Below are 24,293 nucleotides of genomic sequence, written 5' to 3'. Positions count from 1 at the left end.
AACCCAAGTAGGTACCTGATGTCGGCAAGTATACTTGTCTCGCCACACACAAGGCGCAACGGCCTCCCGATTGAACCCTTCTGATCGGGACCCCGGCCCCGTGACACGCATCGCTCACCACTAGCCCCTCTGTCGCCATTTCTTGGCCTCGGCTTGGCATATCATCCGACTTGGTGCCCAGGAAAAGCCCAGGAAAGCCCAGAAATGCCCAGCTTCGCCAGGACTGCGGAGAGCTTTCTCTTGGCCCAGTGTCCTCCCTTCTGTGGGAACTGGCTGCTCGGCTCCTGCATTTCAGCCATGTGCCGTGTCTTCCACGTCCGACCCAGAGTTGGTTGTTCGCTCACCCCAAGCATCCGTCCTCCCGATCCGCATGACTTGTTCTCCAGTCTGTCAGGGCACGAGGGGGAGGGGGAGATCAGAGCCTTGGCGGGCTGGAAGTGCCTCGGCGTTCCTTGGCCTGACGATCTAATGGTCCGGTTCAAGGACAAACGCTCCCACGTTTTATTTTACCCAGACTTTCACCGAGACGGTTCACCAGTCCATGGCCCGAGGCGGCCAAGTCAACGAACCACTGAGGAGGAATCCACGTGCGAACAAATAACGGACCAGTGACAACTGTGCAGACAAAAGTTTTGACGCTGCTGGAAGAAGATGATAAACGAATTGATATAAAAGACAATCGACTTGTGGCTTGTTCGAATTAAAAGTCTCATCTCAGGAGTAAAATGAAGCCGCGCGCAATAACAGAGCGCGCCAAGACGCAAATGAGATAAGCTTGTCTTCGTTCGCCCGCTCCTCCACATCGCCTCCTCCCATCAGATGCACGTCGGCGAGATAGGTAGCTAGGGATCTAGCCCTATCCATCTCCCCGCGAAGACTTAACCTGTCTTCTCCCCGCACGGAGAGTGCTTATCAGGTCAAGAACTGCCGAGGATGAGCCTGGGGGGGGGGGGGGGGGGGGGGGGGGGGGGGGGGACTCGTTCATACCGAAGGACGCAGCATGCCAACATGGATGTGCACACAGGCTCGAGGAGGGCAGCGTTCAAGAGAGGTTTGAGGGACGATCGCGCATTGACAGGCGATCAACAATGTCTGTTTCTTGCTTTGGGAATGAGAACAGAGAGTTTTCAAACACCCAGTAAGACTACAGTAGCTAAACCGGATCATCGGTCGTCCCTCCAAAAAAAAAAAAAAAGGGTGCGCAGCTTTTTTTTGATTTGGGAGTTCTGCTCCTCTTTCCGTCTTCGTATCAACTGAAGACTTCCCCCGTTCCGAAAGGCCTCAGGGGCCGTTTTCGCCTCCAGGTGCTTCCCCGAGCAACAAGCCCATCTCTCAAGCCCAAGGCCTCGTTCCGCAGAGACCAACGAAGGTTTCCATACCATGACCATGCCCATGCCCTCCTGTGCCGCCTCGCAACTTTGATGCAGGTTCCAAGAAGAAACAAACTGAACAGTGCCGCCCCCGCTCCCTCCCCTCCTGACATTATAAAAACCATAATTTCCAAATAGAATGGCCATGCGTTCCAGCTAGGCCAAAGAGCCAACACATTCGGTAACCCGCCCAAAGCGTCGTATTTTCCCTCCACATGCGTGTTGAAGTGGAGTCCATCCTCGATCCTTCCCAGCCAAAATAAAAAGCATAAATCATGAATTAAGTGATGTGAAGCGTAAAGGGGGTATAAAGTGGTAGTGTGTGCAGATAACTCTCATCCTCCAGGGTTGAGTAGAATGCGCTTTTGTCTTCAAGAGCGACCCTCCCGTTGACCAAAGATAGACCAAGACAAGCCAGGTCAATCCAGATCCGCAAAGAAATAGTGATGGCGAATAGCCCTCGTCCTTGTCCCTCTCTGAGAAAGCGAAAGGCAAGATGGTGACGAGCGGGAAGTGCAGCATCGCAAGGCTACGGATAGTAGCGAGCTGCTGTAGCCACCGAAGCGTTGCGAGCAAGACAAAAGCTCCATCGATCCCAGAGACGGAGAATTGTTGTATGCACGTTGAAATGTGCAATGTCGTAAAGTGCATAAAGGGGGGGTGTGGAAAGAAGAAAAGGACCGCTATTTCCAAGCCCGGCAAGACTTGTTTTTCCTTCCAAGTGACCGGGGAAACGCCGTGTGAAGCCCATTGTGTGAGAAGGAGCGATGCAAGCTGACCAAAAAGAGGGCGCCGCCTCGATCAGATAGGATGATGATGATGATGATTCCAAGTGCCGCCTGGCGCACCCCAACCAGACCAGGCACGAGAATAAGCCCCCCCAAGTCCACCCGATAGAAGCAAAAAAAAAAAAAATGCTGCTCGTATGTGTCAAAACGCCGGCCAATGCAAAGTTGTCTATTATACAGAACCCAGCCGAAGCAGGGCTTCGACTGCGTCGCGTTCCTGAGCGTCCGAGGCGACGCCCATGGGAGTGAAGCCAAAGTCGCGGGCCCCCAGAGGCTCGCGGGCCATGCCACCAAAGGCATAGGAAGCGGAGCGCATGCCAGGGCCCGAAGCATGTGCACGCGACATGAAACCCGGCTGTGCCGACTTGGAATAGGAGTTTGCGCGCAGGGCGGCCGCACCCATTGCGCCCCAGTCTTCGTCGTCGGTGGCATCCTCGGGGTCGTCGTTCATCATGACATCATCATCTGGAGCCTCCGAGCAGGAGGCAGAGGCTGATCCGTCCATAGACATCCTGTCCGCCTCGTGTTCCATCATCATGATGTCGTGATCGTCGTGCGAGAATGCCGCCGACTCGCCCGGGCTGGCTCGCCGTCCAGCCAAGCGAGCTCTCTCCGTGTTCCATCCAGAACCCTGAGTGATAGGGATCCCAGACGGGTGCGAGGTTGGGGACAGCCGCTCCGTGCTCGTTGCCCGTCGCGGCTGGCCCCGGCGTCGCGCATCCCAACGCCCCCAACCAACCTTCTCAAACTCCACGTCGCCTTCCAAGCCGCCACCTTCGCCGCCACTTCCTCGGCCTTCTAGCGCGCCGACCACCAGTCTCCTCGCCTTGGCAGGTGGTATGCCGGCGAAACCGGGAACCGATGTCGTGAGATAGCCCATGACATGGCGGATCGCGAGCGGGCCGTGGTTCAGCAGGATCTCCGGCAGGTGATACTTGGCGAGCATCGACGGGGTGATCGCGCCGGCAGAGTCAAAGGGGGGAGACCCGTACGCGCCGGCGTTGCCAGGCGCTTCGTGCAGGTCGAGGTCTGAGTCGATGGCTTCGAGCTTCGCCTTCTGCAGCTGGGCTTTGAGCCCGTGAGGAGGGAGGGCAGGAGAGATCGAGTTGGGAGGGGTAGGAAGGGGAAGAGGGTGAGCTCTCGTCACAGGGACGCTCCGGGCCGCTACACCAGCTAAGGTGTCTCGGGGGGAGGTCGCATGGATATCGCGAGCAGCAGATGCCATAGTTGCCATGTTGACAAATTTGGGGTCCGAGATTTGCTTCGAGACGTGTCTGCGACACAGAAGAATAGGTCAGAACGATGGGCGACGAGGAAGAAGGCGATGCGCGCCGGGTCGCGCGGTTGTGGGCGCAAGGGCAGGTCTCTGTCTGCCTTTGGGGTGTATGGTGTATGGGGGGATCGGCTGAGTCACTTACGCTACAGTCCGAAGCAAGATAGGCGTGTCGGAGATAGGCGGTTGGTTCTGATAGTGGATGATATCAGGGCCAAGAGTGGACAGGCAAGGATGGCAAAGCTGATGCGACTATCGTGCTGTGACAGGAGATGACTCTCGATATTGAATCGTGTGTATGAATTCGTCTTGTTTGTTGTCTTTGGGGATCGAGAGAGGGAAGGGGAGGGAGAGGGAGCGCAGGGGCGCCGTGTATTATGAAGGGCTGCTTTCGTCGAGTGCCAACATGACGGGGGGGGGGGGGCGCAAGTAGGCCCAAGCAGCCCAGTTTCCTTGCTTCCTGGCCTTTGCGACAATGGATGGATGACTGACCTGGGGGGTACCGGAAAGGGACGGGGCCAGCGAGAGACTCTATGGTGAAAGGGGAGTGTGGGAGGGTGGCGTGTGCGGATGAAAGAGGCCCCAGTCTCGCTCTCACGGAGTCGGTACGGAGTCGGTACGGGTGGGCTGGACTGCCCGGAGCGAATGACTAACACTAAAACAGGGCGTGAGCCTAGTGGGCATTTCTGGAACAGCTGATAAGGAAGAGAAGCCAGCCCTGTGCGAATGCCATTTGACTTCTACTGTGCCTCCATCGCCAGCCAGCATCAATCGCCAGCATCGCCCATGCCGTGCCATGTGCGTTCTACCTTAAAGAAGCTGACACCGACCGACAAGCAGTGGCTTGAACCTTCTTTGTCCAAACGGTTGGATTTGATTTCAACGGACCTACGATGTAAGCCTTGTCGTTTGTTCGTAAAGGCGAGGGACGAAACACAAAAAGCACCTGTAAAGTGAATTGTTACGCACAAATGGATCTCGCAATGGAGACCGGATTCTGGCTCCCGGCAGCGCATCCATGCACATATCAGAGAGAAAAGGGGAAAAGTACAGGGAGCCGTTCAGTAGTTTTTTCCCTCACCTCGCTAGTTGAGACAGCCCAGACAAATACTGGTCTGTGCTATATCATATCAAATTTGAGTACTCCGTAAGCCAAATAAGGGGAATTCGATGGAAGCAAACAGAGCAACAGCCATTCTCCTTTTGCCGTCCTCTCTGGCATAGGTGCCATGCCTACACTTTCTTTTCATCTTTACTGTATGTAGACCGAACGTTCAGGGCAGTCATGTAATCAGCCCTAACAAAGGATGACTGTTGTAACAGGCACAGTGCCCACATCTTCCACCTCGACGCATCGTCGATTCGTCGGTCAGCCGGGCGTGGACAGGATTTGATGCATTCACACTCTCCTCCGTCGTTCCCTACCCTTCTGCCCGGGGCGTCACGGTAGTTTCCAAGCCGCGAGGAGAAGGCGCATCTAAATTGTGCACGCGTTGCAGCGCGCGTTGTGGGGGGAGGAAACGATCCATCGATGCTCCCTCTGCTCCTAGCTGCTCACTACTGCCCAGACTGCGGAGCAGAGGCGTGAGGGTTAGCATATCGCGGGGAGCAACTGCTAGCCACAGACAGGCGCTGGTGGGCGCAAATGGAATGCCTGATTGACTGAATTCCATGAGACGCTGTTTCGCGCCAAGTCTTCTTCCAGAACCCACTGTGGGTGGCCCTTGCTCCAGTCATTGACTTGACGACCAAGAGGGCAAATACGGTTCACGGTGAGCAAGGCAGTATCAGGTCAGATTTACTATTCATAGACTAGAATTATGGTTCTTCTTGTTTGTGCGCGCACATCTGACACAACGGATTTGACCTGCGTCATCATCGCCCAAGGAGCCCATCGTCTTGTTTCCATCGGTTCCGGTTGGTCGTTGAAAATGGAGACACGCCGGCGGCCCGGGAGCAGCAGCAGCGAGAGGTATAAACTTATTTGTCATTTGGCATTGCACGTAACTACCTACCTACAGTACAACCCGTCAATCTCTCGCTGGCAGCATTTTTGGCAAGGCGCACATTCTGTTCGCCTTCATGACTTGTGCTTATCATCGAGCCCTAATAAGCGCGACCACACTAACTAGTCGTCCCTGGCATTTAATATCCTCAAGTCTGGATGACGGCATCCAGTTCCTGCAGCTGGACCGGTCTTCGCCAAGCCCGCCCGCGTCGTCCTGCTCCGTCTCCATCCCCCCCTTCGAGGAGAAACCCGGGAGGAGGTTAGTTAGGTAGGTATGGTGGTAGGCTTGGTAGCCTGGTAGTACCGCCAACCCACACTGTGCCACACCTCTGACACAGTCACGTTGGACGCAGACAAGTCCGTGATTGGCCTGCGTCCGGCCACTACGCGATCGGCACACCTGACCTTATCCGTTCCCTATCGTTTTGGTGTGCGAGTCGATCGCCTGTACCAGCCATGTACCAAGGCCCTCCTTGCTGCGACACCGCGACGACTCAGACGTCCGCGTGTGCAATGTGATTCGACCCGGTGCATGTCTCGCCTTGTCAGGCCCCTGCCCACCCAAACGTCCACTCTGCTCTTCCCACGTTGGTGGGTATGCCCGCGACTGGAGAGAAGACACCGAACCGGGCCCAAGAGCAGACGCAGCCGACATGCAAGTCAAGGTACGGAGTAGGCGTTGGGTGTTGTCGAATCCTGGCATGCTCCGCTGCTGCAGAGTCGGGAGCTAAATTGCCCCTCACAAGCCCCTAATGCGAAGCATCGGGCTGGAAATTCCTCTGCTTGCTGCAACCCCGCCGGATGAAGGATAAACGTGTGCCTGACGATACGGTCCTGTTCGTTATCGTTGTTGAGGGGGTTGCAGCGATACTACTGCCCGATCCCGGACCGAGGGCCATCAAGAAACCCCCCCGCGACAGTTGCCGTAATCAGCCAGCCACTTCGTCAACGAGGTTGATCGGGTCCAGACTCGCGATGCTCTGCCTAAAAGCAACCGAGTCTCTGGCATGTCTTCGCTTGGGCCTTGGCTTCACCTCGAGCGCTGCCGGTGCTGTGCAGTCTCGCGCCCAAGAATTGGCTCACCAGCCATTGGCTTCTTCAGCTCCGGCAACGGGATACCGTTAGTCATTGTATGTACGGTTCCTGTATTGATGGTGTGATGTCCATATCGACTAGTCGCCATTGGTTACAGCCGACTCGTTCTCAACCCTTTCACGACTTGGAAGCATCCTGCATAGTGCTTGCTTTTGACATGTCAGAGGACACGGGCCAATATGCCGAGTGATTGGGTTGAGATACTGGAGTTTCTCCCTCAGGAGAAATCATTGGTAGAACTTGGGTAGGCCATCTGCACCAAGCCCGTGAATATCGCCTTAACACAACCATCATGTATTTGCTTGTTGGAATATGTACTGTCTGCAGGACTGCCAACAGATGTTAGTTGCGAAGAAACTCGGACGTAAGGACTACCCGGCCTAAGTGAGCCACTTACTCGCTTCAGAACGTCGAGCTTCTCGGCCGATTGGTTGTAGACATGGCGATATTGCCTGAGACTCTCTCTTAGGACATCGGCGCGCGTCGTACGACCTTCGCAGATTGCCTTCATTCTCAACTCCATCTCCTTTCGCAAGAAGGGCTTGCCAAGACTGGTCTCGAAGTTCATTCGGTCGAACCCCTCGATCAGTGCGACCCCAAGCTGTGTCGGGATAAACACCTTGACGCCCCTTCGGCCGCCCGCTGCAGCCCCCGCCCGCCCACCTCTACCCCGGCCCCCGCGATTACCGCGCCCGCCGCGCCCACCTCTTGCAGCTGGGCGCGATTCTGGTTCATCATCGTCATCATCATTATTCTGGGCGCCTTGTTGTCCAGCCTGCTCTGTAGTCCGTACATAGTCCCGGGTCTGAATCTTTTGAATGTGCTCAGCCATGGTGGCATCGGTCCCAATTCCATTCGCATCCATCAGCGCGATGAGATCCGCCTCTGTCAGATAGCCTGGCGGACCCGTCTTCCCTTCGGTCATGAGCGCCTCGGTGGGTTCGAATCGCTCTCCCACGGTGAACTTTGGCAGCTCAGCCGAGTTTGTCCAGTTCTCGTACGGGTATACGTCGAGATAATTTCTCTCGAGGACTATGACCCCGTGTGCATGGAATGTCTCGTCACCGTACTGAATGTCGACGTCCGTGGCCATTCCTTTGGCATCTTCCGAACAGCACGCCAGGAACCGTCGAACGACCAGCTCGTAGAGTCGGGCCTCGTCTGAGGATAGAACCGAGGGCGCTGCGTATGTGACTGGATGAATAGGCGGGTGCGCCTTGTCATCATTGCGGCCGTTCCTAGGTTGATTGAAAGCACCGTCTGCCAGATTTTGAGCGAAACCACCCCAGCGCGTGTCCTGAGTTTGCTTTTGAACCAAGGCTCTGAGGTTCATCCCTCGGTCGAACCTGTCAGTCTCGGTTCGAGGATAGCTGATAAAGCCTTTGTTGTAGAGGCCCTCTGCTATTGACATGGCTTGCTGTCCACTCATGTGCAGGAATCGTGTTGCCATTTTTTGCAGTTCGACAGTCGTCAGGGGTAGCGGCTTCCATTTCTTGGTTGGCTTCTCCTGGACTTTGATCACCTTGGCCGTCTTGGCAGCGAGGCAACGTTCGTACAGGATAATGGTCGAGACGCGGTCGAAAAGATGGTTCCTTGTCCAACTGAAGCTGGCACTAACTCCATCCTTGGTGTGCTTCACTTTGATGCTCCAGAAAGTTTCCGGGACGAAGTTCTTCACCCGAAAATAGCGGTCTACAACAAAGCCGAGAGTTGGGAATTGACAAGATCCTCCGATGCGTTAGCCTGGCGGTACTGCCCAATGCTGGTCGGAGACATACCATAACTCAGCATCAGCTCTGCCAATGGTCCTCCCAGAGTGCGTAAATTGTTCGTCAGAAACCGAGTGAACGCATATCCAATGCGCAAATCGAGCTCGATACGGGCTGCGACAGCGTCCACCTGTCTATCGTCAAGGTTGATGAGATTGCGTGCGGCGTTCAGAATATGACTGTGTGGTCTTAGCAGCAGCTCTTGCTGTTGAAATAGGGGAACCTTACGCTCTCTCGATGTTGCTGAATCGGGCTCTTTTGATCTCAATGGTTGGCTTGGTCTTTCTTGCAGCTTCACGAATCTCGCTCCCGATGTGTTCTCCCTCCCGGTCACAATCTGTCCAAATGAACAGGGCACGGGCGTGTCTTGCCTTGCTTCCGATGTTCTCTGCAATTACCTTCTTATCCTAGATCGATGCCGTTAGTGCCGCGGAACAGGCTGGCAGGCTGCTACACACGTACATCGTCGATAGCTGTAAAGACTGGAGCTGTGAACAGGCTTTCCGGCGGTGGGAACTTCCAGTCCTTGTTGTCTGGCCCAAATTCTAGACTCGTGAGATGCCCTGTGACGCAGGTCATTGTGACTTCACAATCCCCCCAGGGTGGGCCGAAGTCAAAGTGGAACACATAGTTCTTGATGTATTTTGAGCGAGTGTTTTGCTATAGGGAGCGTTAACTTCCTGCTTGACACATACGAGTCACTGTGAAAATGTGGTTGACGCACAGTTTCGTACTGGCCTCCAGACAAATGACCGGCGACAGCCTTCGAGATGGAGGGCTTCTCTGCCACACAGAGAATTTTCGTCATGTTGACGACTGAGGGGAGGTAGCTGATGAACTCATAGGCTTCCCGGATCTGTACTGTCCATAGTGCATCGCATCTCCATGACTGATACACACGCTTCCTTGAACGCTCGTTATAGGAGCCTCAAGGCGGGCCAGTCTCAAGCTCGTGCGCATGGATGACTGTCGGACCAGACAGCCAGGCAGCGGCAGTCTTGGTAGGCCACGTTGTTGCCTTCAGTACAGTCAACGATGGCTTCGAGACGCGTGTTAGAAAAGATGCGCGTGACAAGAGCACTGGTGGATTTTGAGCACACAAGAAGCTTGTGCATAAGTGGTCCCTGATATCTAGTCGTTCCATTTTGGTGTCTCGTGCCTGGCAGCAGGTCTGGTGCTGTGGGGAGGACTCTCAGCTACCACAGCACTAAAGTACAGTAGCCATCCATCTGCCAGATTCATTAGCGGGCCCTGCCGAATCCCCCTAGAGCTTAACTACAGGTGCAATGACGCGCACATTGTTCTTGCGAAATCCACAGCTCGAAGGATCACATACACATTCTTAACCTTGACTTCCGGTGCTTCTTCACAGCACTCGAAGCTGACTTGGCTGCTCATTGAACCTCGGTATCCAACTTCCAGACTCTAACTGCGTACACGGCACAATGGCGCTTCCCAAACTGTTTGCCTTGGAGGATTGTTCCGACTTCTCCAAAACTGTCGAGCCGTTCCTCCCAGATCTCTACGCGCTCCCTGAACAGCTGCTTCACACCTTGCAGGCTCGCGAGAGCTTCGTCGACCTCTATACCCGCACGAACCCGCTGGTTTCGGGCTTCGCATTCTCCCTCTTTCTGGGCGCCATCTTCTGGGTCGTCTCCGAGATCAACAAGAACTACTCTCAGGTTGACCGATTCTGGAGCATACTGCCCACCGTCTACATTGCCCATTTCAATGTCTGGGCGCGACTCGCAGGCATTCCGAGCCACAGACTCGATGGGGCGCTGCTATTCAGCATTATCTGGAGTGTATGTCACGGGCATCCAGAAAGCTCTGCTCTAGAACGAGAAGAACGAAACTAACTCGAGCTGTCCAGTGCCGATTGACATTCAACTATGCGAGAAAGGGGGGCTATAACATTGGCTCCGAGGACTATCGATGGTAAGAGTACCAGGGAATATCTATGCCTTGACTGTATCTAACACGGCCTTGGACAGGGAAATCGTGCGAAAGAACATACCAGCCTGGCTCTTTCACCTCTTCAACTTGACCTTCATCTCTTTCATCCAGAGCATCCTTCTCTTCCTCATCGCAGCCCCTGCGTATCCTCTCCTTCTATCTAGCCAATTCGAAAGCGAGCTGTCGACCGCTGACATGGCGTATGTGGTCATGGAGCTGTCTCTGGTTCTCAGCGAATGGTTCAGCGACCAGCAGCAATGGGGTACGTTCAATTAAGTCGCATCAGACAGAGTCCGACGAGGTACTCGCAGTACGACTGACACTCGCATACAGATTATCAAACCGCCAAAAAGCAATATCAAACCACTGCCAAAGTCCCTCAAGGCTATACGCAGGCAGAATTGGACCGAGGCTTTGTTACAAGGGGTCTGTGGGCTTACAGTCGGCATCCCAATTTTGCCGCCGAACAGTCCATCTGGCTCGTGCTCTACCAATGGAGCTGCTTTGCGACCAAGACTCTGTATAGTTGGGCGGCCGTCGGTCCTTCCTTCCTCGTACTGCTCTTTCAGGGCTCGACATGGCTCACCGAACTCATTACTAGCGGGAAGTATCCCGACTACAGCGACTACCAAAGCCAGGTGGGCATGTTCGTTCCCTTGGGACTTGGCTACCGGCCGTCGCCGCCGAAGCAACCAAAGGTCATACGGACGAGCGAACTGGCCAAGAAGCAAAAGAAGTAGAAGATGGGCGCGAGGTATGGCATGGCGATACGTCTCATTTGGTGAATTGGACATAAATGCATTACGTACTCGGACCGGTGCAAATCTGGCGTTGAAACGGTCATTTTCGGGATGCTGCGACCACTCCGCATTGGAGGAAGAATCAATTTTCCTGTTCTCAAATCGTTGGTCAGAAGACCTGGCATTGCAGAGATCATGATGCCTACAGCAAAACATGTTCAATATGCCTACGTAGGGGCGGTGCAGCGTCTCTGGCATCCTGAGCTCATGACTTCTTTACTCACTCGACTGGTGACGATTACACTGAGCAGTTGAATAAAGGAGAAAAGTAATGACATGCCATGACTGCTTGACTGTATGTACGCATAATGGATTTCTAAGGGAGCATTACATTTACTTTAGCTTGGTTGGTAGCCAGCATGCAGGAGCAATGTCCTTGACTCGACGACTAGCGGTATCAGAATCGAACGAATTTTCTTAGATGCTTCTACTGCCCACCACCCTGCCACGCCCGAGACACATGTCAGAGCCGAATGAAACCCTCCGACCCGATGCCACGACGTCAGGTGCCCACCACTTCAGCGTTCGTAGCAACCCTCCCAATGCCTCCCAAGCCACCCGCCCTGCCGGCTGTCGGGTCTTGGAGCGATTGCCAAAAGGGGAAAGATAGAGAGGGAACAGTGGAGACGTTCACCAGACTCCAGCTGAAGGCTTCACTGGCACAGTCACTGCAGGGAATGTTTGTCAATCACGGGCTGCTCGGCCTGCCTTGCCTGGAGCCTGCTAGGTACCACACCACAGATTGGAGTTCTCTGGATGGGCCACTGTTGTTCCGCTCTGTGCCCCAGCTTGCTCCCCGCAGCAAAGGGGCATCTCTCGAGAAACGCGAGACAGATAAAGCTGGGCCCGTTGTTTGCGGCCCACACACCAACTGTACAAGTGCTTGTCTCAATGTGTGAAGAGATGATAAGCAACGCGAGATGAGTTGTCACCAAGGGATTGATTATCAGTGAGCACATGCATCTTCACACCTTGCAGTCAGAGCGCCTGCCAATCTTGTACGAGATAGACAGCGTTGCATGCTGAGTGACGCCGGCCTGCTCTTATTTCGGTTGAGGACTGGCTCGTGACTGAACTGAGGCTCCGTAATTCGCAGTTTCGGGAACGTGGGGGGTTGATCCCCCCCAACTCTACAAGTACTGGGGTTGTCGAGGAAAGGCCCCCAGTAAGTTTCGGTTACACGGGCTTGCCCTGGCACGCCCGAGCAACAAAGACAACAGATCTGTCACATTTGCAGCCCTTTACCGCCATTCTGAGATTAGCAGCTGTGGACCCCGGATCTTCATGGGCTTTGCACACGCCCGTAAATTGATTTGCATGCCTGCGTCGGAGCAAGCATCCCTGTCAATGTCGAGCAGGACAAACCACGACGCAGCAAGCGGCAAGAGGAGTCGGGTGCTCGGCATGCGGGCTGAACACACGCTCGTTGACCTGCACACACTTTCCCACCTCGGCTTCCCTCACCTGCATGTGCCCGGACGCAGAACCCTACATCCGGAAGGCTCCACGCCGTGTTGCTGCTGCTCGATGAGTCGTGCACTTAGCCGGCCGTGCGTGTGACGTCAAGGCCGTAAAATCCGTTCATGCTCCGGGGTCCACTCCCGAAATCGCCTCCTCCCACCACCACGACCACCCACCACACCCGCCTCCCCGATGACACGCGAAGAGGGAAAAAAGGGTCTCCGACGCTAATCATTGCCCACCGCCAGTCAAGCGCTGCACCTCCGGGGCAGCCTGTTCCACGCTAGAATGAACAAGATCCAGGGTCAGGGTCCAGTCCTGGATCCACACACCATTTTGACCGCTCCAAAACACCGGAGACCTCTCTTAGCTCGAGTTTTGCCTACCTACCTACACGAGAACGGATTTTCATTTTAATAATCCCCCCCAAGATTAGTCAATCGAATAAAAGAGGGACCTGCCTCCCGTCAAATTTCTCTTCCTCATGGCTCTCACCTTTCCTTCGATACACCTACAAACAACCTGAGCTTCACCTGGCTGACAGCCCTCTCGCTGAGATAACCCAGCCCTCAGCAGAACCAAGTCGCTTACACCACCGCCAAGATGAACACTCCCGTCTACGACAGCCCAAGCTGCCCGCCCAGCGGGTACTCAGACCTGTCCAGCGCTGTCTCCGACGTCAACGCGACTGCACCAGCCGATGGAGTCGACCCCAGCTACTTCCCCCGTTCGCATCGGTCTTCCATCTCATCGGGGTCTACCGATCTGGCCGAGGTTGCGCGCCCGGCACAGCCTAGCAGGGTCACCACCTCCTCGAGCCAGGCGCCGCAGGCCCCTGTCGACCCCCTCTCCAGAGAATACCCCAAGCCCGCTGCTGAGATCGACGTCGCCGAGGCACTCACACGCGAGCCAAGGAAGTGGACGCTGGCACACTGGGCAAAGAACGCCAAGGACACGCAGCCGGCTACCCTCAGCAAGGAGATCCAAGCCAGGAAGTTTGAGGAAGCCAAGAAGGAGCTCCTGAAGGCAAGAGCCGAGATGGCAGCGCTCAGCTTTGGGAAGAAGTAGAGAGGCCCCTTTACGAGACGACGCCTCTTCCCAGCGATTTCTTCATCACGACTTGAACGTCTTTTCTTACAGCAACCTGAGCATTTTCGATACCCCGGCGGATATGGCACATCGATTGATGTCCAATGATTGGTCGGCTTGCATTCATGCTACCGACATGGTGCACTTCCAGTGATCGGTTGTGTCCCGGTTGGCACACCGATATCATCACGAGGCGTTTTGGGATTTTTTTTTGCTTGCTTGTTTCCGGTGCAATTGGATCAACACTCCATTGGAGGCCGGCTGCCGGATCCGCTGGATCCAGGTGACCATTGTATATACCATGTTGTATCCAGGACAAATACAGAGATGATACAGTCCAACGAAAAAAAACTGCCAGACCTTGCCGCTTGTGAATCAGCTGCCCTCTGCTCAGAGCAACCGGGCGGATAGGGTGACGCCGTAGATCAGAGCGGCGATGAAATTAGACAGATTCAATAGGGATGAGATGCCGTGCAGCTTTCCAAAGTTTTTATTGAGCGCTGCCATTTCCTGAGAATGCGGTGGAGGGTCCCAGGACTTTTTGCCGTCTTTCTTCTCTAGGACAGACTAAGTAAGATAAAACACAACTCGCGAGATTTACATGACATACCTTGATCACGGCGCGCGGCCATGACTCTTTGAGTAGCCGGCAGTAGCACAAGGAGATTGACGAGTCCGGTTCCAAGCATCGTGGCCAAGGGTGCCAGCGCCGACCAGCGGTTGGATGGATCCAGGACACCGGCAACACCAGTGAGATTTCCCAAGGTCCTAGAGGTGCCAGGAAAGGTCAGGATGAGGATGGCCGGAATGACTGATTGCATTGAGAAGTAGATTGGGAATATCTTCGTCTGCACGGCCGAAAACTGAGGCCGCGTAAGGACCCTGAACTGAACAAATCCATTGACGAAAGACTGTAGCAAGGTTAGCCTGCGGTTCGAGCCTCTGTCTTACTTGAGCCTGTGTGTTCAATCCTGCGCCTTGCCAGGTTGTATTCGGTCAGAGGCAATTATATTTACCGTTCCGATGGCTCAGGAGACAAGAGATAGAGACAAAGGCTCGCCGTAGCTTCGTCCGCCAATGAGATAAGGACGTACATGGAAGAAGGTCGTGCCCAGCAATGTCCCGTAGCTTTGAGCGTTGTGTAAGCGCTTCTGTTGAAAAGCCTGTAGTGATGGATAGCACATACGAGATTATATGATAGGGTGCAGGCGAAAGGAGGATCGATGACTCCGGCATCTTGGCTGAACGTTTCGGTGCGACGGGTGAAGCGCACTGAGAGATAGCGTTGGCGCAGTGATTGACAGGACAAGCCAGACAATCAAGCAGTGTACAAATCGTATCAGTTGCTCCAACGTGACCTAGTGATTAACCGTTGCATATGTCGATTGATAGACTCGACTGATTTTGAAGGGGAGAGGTTGTGAGCTGGTGGTGTGAATACTTGATGTCATGAAGTTGATTTCCACCCTATGCGGCTCCAGGACCACCAGTTTCGGATTGGCTTGCTATCAGCCTGAAATGCTTTGCGAGGGGGGCCGGGGAGCAGTGACAGGGGTCTCGGCAGCAGGCAAGTGGTTTCAGGTGCATTTCATGACAAGCGGCAGGCGCCAAAAGTGTTTGCATTGCAGGGCGGGGAAGGGGAGCCTGTGCTGCCTGAGTTGCTGGTTCCTGGCACTAACAAACGCGCTTCACCTCTTTTGAGCGCGCCGTGCTGCCTAGAAAGATGGGGACCCGCTTGAGGTTCAGCTGTATCGCCAAGAGCTCCCCCATCTCATGAGAAGCTTCTCAGGGCATTCTCGGTTCTTTGCCTTCCCTCATTCATCTTCTTCTCACGGAAATGCCCCTGGCGCATTCTACTGAGAGCCTGCACCTGAACCGGCGTTCTTTTCTCAAGTGAGCCGCGCCAATGGCCGATAAAGAGGCAACGGTTTACATCGTCGACCTCGGGTCGTCGATGGGTGAGTGCCATAATGGCAGGGTTGAGTCGGATCTGGATTGGAGCATGCGGTACATCTGGGACAAGATCTGCACAACCGTCGCAGCATCCAGGAAGACGTGGCTCGTCGGTGTCTTGGGTCTGAGGACCGACAATACCAGCAATCCTCTGCAGGAAAATGATGGGTACGAAAACATCTCGGTGTTACAGGAGATCGGCCCAATGACCATGACGTCGCTTAAGGAACTCCAAGGCTCCATCAAGGCCAGTGAGAGTATGAGCGGCGACGCCATCTCAGCAATCATTGTCGCAACCGATATGATTGGCAAAGCTGCTCCCAAGCGACTCAAGTTCAAGCGGAGAATCATCCTTGTCACCGATGCACAGGGTCCCATTGACAGTGACGACTTTGACGATATCTCAAACCAGATCAACGACCTTGGTATTGAGCTCATCATCATGTGAGTCTTCCCTCCCTTACCCCTTGGCCAGCAATTCCGGCTCACCTCGTCTCAGCGGTGTCGACTTTGACGATCCGGATTACGGGTTCAAGGAGGAGGACAAACCCAGCATCAAGGTTTGTATACCCATGCCCAAGTCGCCGTCAGTAATTCGCCTCTGATCTTCTTTTTTTTAGGCCAACAATGAGAAGCTACTCCAGTCTCTCGTCGACAAGTGCGAGAATGGCGTATTTGGCACCATCGCCCAAGCGGTCGAGGAGCTGGAGATGCCTCGAGTAAAGCCGGTCAAGCCCTACAAGACGTATGATGGCCCCTTGACACTGGGCGATCCGTCGCTATATGAGAGTGCCATCTCGATCAACGTAGAGCGGTACTTCAAAACGAAGCAGGCCAGGCCTGTCGCTGCGAGCACGGTGGTCGTCAAGAGCGAGACTGACGGCGGTCCATCGCAATCCACGCAGACCCTGGACGATATGGACGGTATTGAGGCGACCGGAGGAAACTTTGCAGCCGTCAAAAATGCCCGAACATACAGGGTCAATGACCCTGATGCTCCTGGTGGCAAGAAGGATGTTGAATTTGAATCCCTTGCCAAGGGTTACGAGTATGGCCGCACAGCAGTCCACATCAGCGAGTCAGAGTACAACATCACAAAGCTGGAGACTGTCAAAGACTTTTCCATCATTGGCTTTATCCCAATGGATAAGGTATGTGTCAAACGATCTCGCTAGTTGCCATTCAGAGACCAACTAACACTATATGGTGCAGTACGAGCCAGTGATCAACATGGGTGAGGCTTGTGTCATTATGGCACGCAAGTTCAGCGAGAAGGACGAATTGACCTTGTCCGCTCTGATTCATACGCTGTACGAGGTGGAATCATATGCGGTGGCAAGATTTGTCGCAAAGGATACGAAGGAGCCGCAGCTGCTCCTGCTCATGCCATCCATCGAACCAGACTTCGAATGCTTGTACGATGTACCTCTTCCGTTTGCGGAGGATGTCAGGACATACCAGTTCCCACCTCTGGACAAAGTCATCACCATAACTGGCGGAGTGCTCACGAAACACCGCCTGCTGCCCACCGACGATCTCAGTCAGGCAATGAGTGACTACGTTGATGCCATGGACATCTCGACTTTGGGGACAGATGATGAAGGGTAAGGTTTCGCTTGAAACAATCTCGAGGCACCCACCTTGCTAAGTACATCCTGCTCTAGAAACCCTGCGGAATATGCTGCCATCGATGATACGTACTCGCCTATCATTCACCGTGTGAACCAAGCCATCCGATTCCGAGCTGTTCATTCAGATGAGCCATTTGAAGCCCCCACCGGCGGTGTTCTGATGCGATACGCTCAACCTTCACAAGATCTGATCAAGAAGGCAAAGTCGGAAATTGATGCACTGATCGAGGCTGCCGATGTGAAGAAAGGTATGACGATCATAAAGCTCTCTCAGAGGCCACTACGAGGCTGACTCTTTAATGCTAGTTCCTCCCAAAGCCAAAGGCAAGCGCGCGCGCGAAGCGAACAAACCCATGTCTGGCCTGGATGTGGATGCTTTACTTGGCCAAAACAAGCGGACCAAGATTTCAGCGGACAATGCCATTCCCGAATTCAAACAGGCGCTCAACTCAAGTGAGGACGTCAAGCAGATTGAGGAGGCAGCGAAGCAAATGGGCGAAGTCATTCGGTCGATCATTGCGTCCAGCACTGGGGACAGCGGTTATGATAGGGCTCTCGAGAATCTAGGCGTTATGCGCGGCGAGCTGATTGCCCTGGAAGAGCCCGGTCTGTACAACTCGTTCCTCGAAGATCTCAAGGAGAAGGTCAGAGACGAGAAGCTAGGTGGTGATAGGAAGTTACTGTGGTGGAAGCTGGGCAAGTCCGGACTCGGGCTGGTCACTGATCGCGAGTCTGATATCTCGACCGTCACCCAGACCGCTGCTGAAGAGGTAACGTCGATCGTCCCTTGCCATCACCAACACTCCGTGCTGACTTGTTCACAGTTCCAGAGGTTGTCGAAAAAGTAGACGTTACACTCGTGCGACTGTGCTGAATGGGACCCCGAGCTGGATTTGACATATCTACTCTTGTAACAATATGATGTTGCTATGTGCAGCGAGGAACAGAATTTGTAGGATGCAGAGTTGTAACTCGCAGACAGTGCCTTGTAAGGAGCTCATACGTGCTGCGACTCTAGCTGGTGATGCTACGGGGGAGTCAAGCTCAGATGCAATCGCAGTTCGTATGTAGGCATTGCTTCTCTAGGTTCAAAAACATAGGCATCTGGCTTTTGCTCCTTCATTTCCCCTCCACATCGTGAATTTTCACTTCAGTCGTGACAAGAGGAAGTCGCATGGAGGAGACCTGCCAAGCTAGGTAGCCCAATGGCCCCTACCTAGGTACTTACTTGTAGGAACTCATTCCCTGGTAGCTCCTGCCTTGAAGTTATATCAACTAGCTGGGTACCAGTTGACGTGTGTGGGCTGCTGCGAGCGCGTCACCCTGAGCCTTCACACAGGATCATTCTATCCTCGTTTGCTCTTTGCCCGTACAAGGAGCTCCAGCGTCACACAAAAGTCATTTCAATATCGAACGCAAACAGATCGTTCACCACACATGAGCCAGGCTGCCGGGATTGAGCGCACCCTTATCTAACTTCGGCATTCAAACAACAGCCCAGTCAGCGTTCATCCTGCTCTCACTCTTTCCTCGATTTTATTCTCTTTGCCAAACGCGCCATCAACAACTCATAAAACCCTGAGCATATCCCGGTTATCTCACGAAACCGCATAAACTTCACATCTGGACTCAGTTTTCGCACAATAACAAACACATTCTAAGCGGCCACGCGGCCTGGCATTCTGCCAACTGCGAGCCCATACCAACAATATGGCAGGCCCTTTAGAGAGACTCGAATCGACTTTCGGCGAGCTGGATATCTGGGATGGGGGTTCAGTGATGGCTCAGACCGAGACCAATAACCCTCGCTCTACCTCCAACAGCATTTCTATGGGCCAAATCCAGCCTGCTGGCAGTAGCTCCGTTGTGCGCCCGGTCAACATCACTGACGGTCACGGCCGTCTGATGCGCAGAGTCAGAAACCCGCTGGCTGTCGTCGAGCCTGATTTTAATGATCCTGAACACGACCAGTATGTCTATTACGACGAGGAGGCATGTTCGATGGGAGGTGACGAGGATGGAAATGAAGTACGATTCTGTCCCTGGACGTTGCTCTTGAACTACTCCCTCCTCTTCATCGGCAAGGAAAAACAGAAGGCAGTCCGTCACTTCTTCACTGCTGAAGTGATCCTTGAGTCTCGTCCGTGGGACTTCTACTACCTTTATCACCCCCGACGGCCTCGTCATTCTGCCGTCTTGTTTGTGCCGACAAGACAATTTGCGAGCTACATCCGCTTGATCAATAGCAAACTCGACAGTGCGTTGGACCTGCCGCAGGCAAAGAAAGCAGACTACATCTGCTTTACTTTCGGAGGAGTGCTGAATACCCCAACGCCACGATACTTAGGGAGATCTACGTCTTTCTCTGAGGGCAGCATCCTGCTGAATGGCATCCCGGAATTTTCCTCTCGAGACACTCTGGGAGAATTCTCAGAAATGGCCCAGGATGATTTTGTTAAGAACCTAGAGATGATCGAACGCATCTCAGTCGGCGCAGACGCTGATGAGCAGAGGGCAAAGAAGAAGGCCAAGGCACGGGAGAAACGTGTCAAAGCCCGGGTCAAGACTGGCCATGCCATCAAGAGGGTTCAGCGTTACCTCGGTCTCCGAAGGAAAGCTAGTGGTGTCCCAGGTAAGCATTTTGGCATCCAGGGGGGCTACCATGGTCACTAACATAGAGCTATAAAGGTTCTGGCACTCAAGCATCTCCAGGAGGAGCTCTGGAGATCAACTTTGCCATGCCCAACCAGCCAGATAGCTGTGTCATCTTCATTTCTGTCGATGTCGAGCTGTTCGAATTCAATCACTCCCATATCACGGAGGTTGGTATATCAATCCTTGACACGCTTCAGACCATCGGTGTTCCTCCTGGCCAGGATTACGAGAATTGGTTTGATCTCATCGAGGCACACCACTTTCGAATCAAGGAATACCGCCACGAGGTCAACCGGAAGCATGTTCGCGGGTGTGAGGAGTTCTTTGATTTCGGGTAATGCCCTTTGAATCTGACCCCAAGCTGACACTACTGACGATGATGCTGAAACCTCTACTATCTTTAGAAAAAGCGAGACGATCAAGCTGAACGATATCCGTGCGAAGCTCAAGGAGATCTTTGCGATCAATCGTTCCTCCCAACCGATGGGTTCTGCGTCTTCTTCGCTCGAAGATCGCCCCATCGTCATTGTCGGGCACGACATTGAGATGGACATCAGCTATCTGAAGACTTTGGGTGTATTTATCGACACAGACAAGTACGATATTGCCGATACGCAAACAATGCATCAGAACTATCGGCGCAGGTTCCAAGGCGCCAAGCTCCAGGATGTTCTAGGAGACCTACAGCTGACCAGTCGGTACTTGCACAACGCTGGCAATGACGCAGTTTACACACTGCGTGCTATGATTGCGCTCGCTTTCAGGACTCGCGAACATAGCCTGGAGAAGCTAGCCACGTGAGTGATTTCTACGTTGTCATCATGTTGCTATCGGGTTCTCTTTGAGGCCTACCCAGCTCGAACTTGACCTGGATCGTCTGTACTCACTACGTAACAGGGACTATGTCGACGAGTCTGAAGACGAGATGGAGGGGGGTTGGACAACTGGCGGGGAGGACAGCGACGGTGGCTCAACGCCTTGGGAACGAGCGGCAGAACAGTCCAAGGTACGCCTGACTGTTGACAGGCAGCTTACTTTGTGACTGTAGCAGCGTTCAAAGGAGCACGAAAGGGGCATATCTAAGGGTTTATACCCAGTCCTCTCTTGTGTCACCATACTTACAAGTTATGTATCAGAGACCGGCGGCACGACCCCGTGGCGGAGGTGCTCGAGGGCAGCGTGGTGAGTTTTTCTCTTGAGAAGGGAGGATAGTATTGGATACTAATCAACATTGAGCAGGTGGACGAGGAGCGCCTGGACCTGAGAGGTGGGGTGCTTGGTGAGCGCGACAACAACCGCCTGACCGCGGTGTACATGATGTTGTACATCTGGGTGGCAGAGAAATGCCAGGAGCCGCCAGGACAACTTAGGCTGAGTGAGACATGGAGGATTTGCGATTTTCGAGAGAAGGGACGCGATTTGAAGACATGCAGAGAAAGTAAAATGCGCTGGGTAGACTGATTCCATAGAGTCAATCGGAAATCATTTTGAGGGGTTTGGACGGTGCATCAAAAGACTTTTGCAGTGCCAGTGAGGAGAGAAGGGAGCCGCGAAACCATCGCAGCGAACCCGGTAACATTCGTCTGTCAAAGGTCTTGCTTGATGTTTTCCCAAATCCCAGACTATCTCGCCATTGTCTCGTCTCCAAAAATCCAAAAGCCAAGACTATTGCCCCTAACGCCCTTGCTATGTCTGCAATTGTTGTACATTTTATACATATATTTCAGCTCCTCTTCCACGAGAGACCAGCGAACCGTCCGATAGCTCCTTCGGTTTGGTCTCATCAAAACCTGTCCGGCGTGGTTCGTAAGGAGGCAGGAGCGTCCCACTCTCTATCACGGGTGTTTCTCCAAGAACTCCTTCGCTTCGTTGACCTTGGTCGCCAGGTACGGGCTGCCGCCTCGGTCGGGGTGGTTGAGCAGCATCAGCGTGCGGTGCGCCTTGCGGATCTTCTCCTTGGTGATGGCGCGCTCACTGCAGACGGGGAGAAATCGCATTGTGTCAGCCAAATGGATCCTTCTTTCTCTGTATCTTTGGGGGGGTGACTAGATGGGACTTACTTGAGCGACAGGATCAGCGACGCCTCCTTCTTGTTCATGCGCGGCTCGAAGCCGCCCTTGTAAAAGGCCTTGCCCAGCGCGCCGACGCCGCCGCGCGAGCGGCGCCATGCGACGAGACCTGCGCGGCCCTACCGGTGTGCATTGTCTCGTTAGTTCTCCTGTGCCGTCCTCGTCGCTGAACAGATTTTGCTTTGGGGGCTCTCGTACCAGGAACGCTGCGACGGCGACGCCGGTGCCGATAGCTAATGCCGAGGCCATCCTTTTATATCTGTGTATAATCTCTTGCGTCGCCGCTAGACGGGTGACAGACTGGGAGAGGGAGAGGGGGAGAGAAATAGGATAGCTTGAAGAGAGGCAGACCAGTGGTCGTGTGGGAAAGTCGTCGTTTCGCGATGCCGAGACTTTTTTTTGATGAGGTTTTGCGAGGATCGGCCGATAATAGGGTGGAAAGCTTATCCGGAAGTAGCCGGTGTGGCGAGTAGCGCAGAGTGGCGCTTGTCGGGGTTATCATCTACATGGGTGGTGATATGCTCTCACCGAATGAATACACCTTTTCTCGTGCAAATGCTTGAATTTGATATTATAGAAAACAAGAAACTAGATACTATTTCAACGGTTCACCTGGTATTATCTTTTATTGTACCAAAACACGTATTTGCTAGGAGCGTACATGCAACGTCCTTGTATATCCGCATGCTCAAAGCACCCTGAGCGCCCGACTAACACCGAGAAAGAGAACCTTCATCAAAGATGTACCAAGTAACCGAGACAAATCCCAGAATTCTTCATTCGTACAATGTCTCTAACAAGAATTTTCCTCTGCCCTATTCAACGACGGTCTGCTTTTGAATAATACACGTACCTAGTCAGTCCCGACCACACCAAGGCCGACGCCCGTCAAGAAGGCGGCCAGCACCCATACGGAGGCGTACACTGCTGCGCCGTACGGCTCGACACCTCTCACGGTCAGGGAGCACTGGAGGTACGTGTTGACACCGGCGATAAACATGAGCACCGCAGTGCGGAAGGCGGCGACCTTGGTCTGGGCGGTATAGCCCAAGAAATTCCACCACAGTGTCTCCCCGAGAGTCGCGCTGGCGGGGTCGAACTCGGCGATCCGGTCGTCCGACGGGACATGGCCGGTCGTGGCGGTCGGGGCGAAGATGAAGGTCCTCGCAGCCAGGCCGAAGAGCAGGCACAGCCCGACGGTGGGGAGGCTCACAAAGAGGAACGAGGTCGCAGAGTAGGCGGGCTCGATGGTCGGAATGTCGTTGAAGTAGACGACCAAGATCCGAGGCAGGAAAGCCATGTAGGCGGTGGACAGGGTCACGCAGTAGACGGCACCGGCGAGAAGAGTCGTGTAGGCCTGGATGGTCTTGTCTACCACGAGCTCTCTGTTCGGGAGAGAAGGAGAAGCGGCGTGGGCGCCCGAGAGCGGCCGAAGCAGAAGGAAGGGCAGGAAATTGGAGATTGCATCAACGGCGAGGCATGCGCCCGCCGTCTGAGGCTGGATGCCGTAGAATGCGCTCAAAAGATAAAGCTGCGAAGTCGGGTAAGTATGAGATGCCTGATACTCCTTTGAAGAGTGGACATGAAACTCACCGAGGGTCCGCGAGAGAGGATACTCAGGGCCGCCAGGTCATAGCTATCAAAGTTGGCGAACCATCCTAGAGCGAGCTCAAGTCTATTGAAGCGGAATCGAGTCAGTATAGATGCACACCTCACGGGAGTGACAGTGTGACGACCGGCATCCATAGTATGAATGACGCGTATTCTAGGTGCCCAAGCATCCCCATCACTCGTCGCCTGCATAGAAAAGTAGGGAATTAGCCACTCACACTCTCCATCCGGCCAGCACAGAGACCTCCCAGTTGCCTTCCAGAGTCCGCGCCACAGCCGCCATCTCACCGCGCGTCCACTGGTTGACGGTCGAGTATCCCAGCGCCGAGAGCGCCATGCTCAGGACCACGACGAGCGGGAAGTGCAGCGCGCGCGGCAGCTTGCTCGTGGGCCCACCCGGCCGCCGCGACAGCGTCGTCGTGGACGAAATGGTCGACGTCGGCCGCATCGTCACCTCCTTGCCCGCCGCCGTCGTCGTCGTGCTCTCGGCAGCTGTCCCCTCGTCTGCCGCGGTGGACTGTCTGGGGGCCGACTTGACGCGGGCCATGTTCGGTTCGGAATGGGACGCTGACGAGGAAGATGCGAGCTTGCGGGACTGCAGATTAGACGGGAGTAATGGAAGTCGGTTGTGGGTGGTCGAGCTCGTCTACGGTCGAGCTTGTGGACAAAGAGCAGGTTCAGTCACGGTATGGTGAGGGCGAGTGTGGAAATATATTCGCGACTGGGTGTCCAGCCACTGTTTGAGGCGTGTTCGAAGTCACAAAG

At 54.2% G+C, this 24,293-nt stretch overlaps 9 protein-coding genes across 9 annotated transcripts; 4 read left to right on the top strand and 5 right to left on the bottom strand.

Annotated features, from left to right (window-relative positions):
- Positions 1-2,330: 2,330 nt before the first annotated feature.
- On the bottom strand, positions 2,331-3,392 carry E0L32_007178 (uncharacterized protein; the record flags this gene model as incomplete). Its single annotated transcript, XM_031141893.1, has 1 exon — positions 2,331-3,392. One exon carries the CDS (start codon positions 3,390-3,392, stop codon positions 2,331-2,333), a length of 1,062 nt encoding a protein of 353 aa, XP_030993774.1.
- A 3,432-nt stretch (positions 3,393-6,824) lies between these two features.
- Positions 6,825-9,111, bottom strand: E0L32_007177 (uncharacterized protein; the record flags this gene model as incomplete). The annotated part of the gene is made up of 6 exons (XM_031141892.1): positions 6,825-6,863; positions 6,932-8,226; positions 8,313-8,482; positions 8,532-8,710; positions 8,766-8,963; positions 9,028-9,111. 6 exons carry the CDS (start codon positions 9,109-9,111, stop codon positions 6,825-6,827), a joined length of 1,965 nt encoding a protein of 654 aa, XP_030993773.1.
- A 637-nt stretch (positions 9,112-9,748) lies between these two features.
- On the top strand, positions 9,749-10,999 carry E0L32_007176 (uncharacterized protein; the record flags this gene model as incomplete). Its single annotated transcript, XM_031141891.1, has 4 exons — positions 9,749-10,108; positions 10,177-10,241; positions 10,298-10,521; positions 10,593-10,999. 4 exons carry the CDS (start codon positions 9,749-9,751, stop codon positions 10,997-10,999), a joined length of 1,056 nt encoding a protein of 351 aa, XP_030993772.1.
- A 2,124-nt stretch (positions 11,000-13,123) lies between these two features.
- On the top strand, positions 13,124-13,588 carry E0L32_007175 (uncharacterized protein; the record flags this gene model as incomplete). The annotated part of the gene is made up of 1 exon (XM_031141889.1): positions 13,124-13,588. One exon carries the CDS (start codon positions 13,124-13,126, stop codon positions 13,586-13,588), a length of 465 nt encoding a protein of 154 aa, XP_030993771.1.
- Positions 13,589-13,999: 411 nt separating this feature from the next.
- E0L32_007174 (uncharacterized protein) lies at positions 14,000-14,845 on the bottom strand (the record flags this gene model as incomplete). Its single annotated transcript, XM_031141888.1, has 4 exons — positions 14,000-14,166; positions 14,220-14,520; positions 14,704-14,737; positions 14,796-14,845. 4 exons carry the CDS (start codon positions 14,843-14,845, stop codon positions 14,000-14,002), a joined length of 552 nt encoding a protein of 183 aa, XP_030993770.1.
- Positions 14,846-15,515: 670 nt separating this feature from the next.
- E0L32_007173 (uncharacterized protein) lies at positions 15,516-18,041 on the top strand (the record flags this gene model as incomplete). Its single annotated transcript, XM_031141887.1, has 7 exons — positions 15,516-16,006; positions 16,062-16,122; positions 16,183-16,713; positions 16,775-17,166; positions 17,227-17,441; positions 17,500-17,963; positions 18,018-18,041. 7 exons carry the CDS (start codon positions 15,516-15,518, stop codon positions 18,039-18,041), a joined length of 2,178 nt encoding a protein of 725 aa, XP_030993769.1.
- Positions 18,042-18,903: 862 nt separating this feature from the next.
- Positions 18,904-21,131, top strand: E0L32_007172 (uncharacterized protein; the record flags this gene model as incomplete). The annotated part of the gene is made up of 6 exons (XM_031141886.1): positions 18,904-19,825; positions 19,882-20,160; positions 20,210-20,645; positions 20,746-20,854; positions 20,985-21,030; positions 21,088-21,131. 6 exons carry the CDS (start codon positions 18,904-18,906, stop codon positions 21,129-21,131), a joined length of 1,836 nt encoding a protein of 611 aa, XP_030993768.1.
- A 552-nt stretch (positions 21,132-21,683) lies between these two features.
- On the bottom strand, positions 21,684-22,166 carry E0L32_007171 (uncharacterized protein; the record flags this gene model as incomplete). Its single annotated transcript, XM_031141885.1, has 3 exons — positions 21,684-21,822; positions 21,909-22,036; positions 22,116-22,166. The coding sequence occupies 3 exons, from the start codon at positions 22,164-22,166 to the stop codon at positions 21,684-21,686; spliced, it is 318 nt and encodes a 105-aa protein (XP_030993767.1).
- A 604-nt stretch (positions 22,167-22,770) lies between these two features.
- E0L32_007170 (uncharacterized protein) lies at positions 22,771-24,075 on the bottom strand (the record flags this gene model as incomplete). Its single annotated transcript, XM_031141884.1, has 3 exons — positions 22,771-23,448; positions 23,511-23,592; positions 23,747-24,075. The coding sequence occupies 3 exons, from the start codon at positions 24,073-24,075 to the stop codon at positions 22,771-22,773; spliced, it is 1,089 nt and encodes a 362-aa protein (XP_030993766.1).
- Between the last annotated feature and the right edge of the window lie 218 nt (positions 24,076-24,293).

Source organism: Thyridium curvatum, assembly GCF_004353045.1.
Source record: "Thyridium curvatum strain D216 chromosome Unknown NODE_43_length_354360_cov_84.162100, whole genome shotgun sequence".
NCBI classification, from domain to species: Eukaryota; Fungi; Ascomycota; class Sordariomycetes; order Thyridiales; family Thyridiaceae; genus Thyridium; species Thyridium curvatum.
Note: the sequence above shows the minus strand (reverse complement) of the source record. Positions and strands in the feature narration are given on the sequence as shown.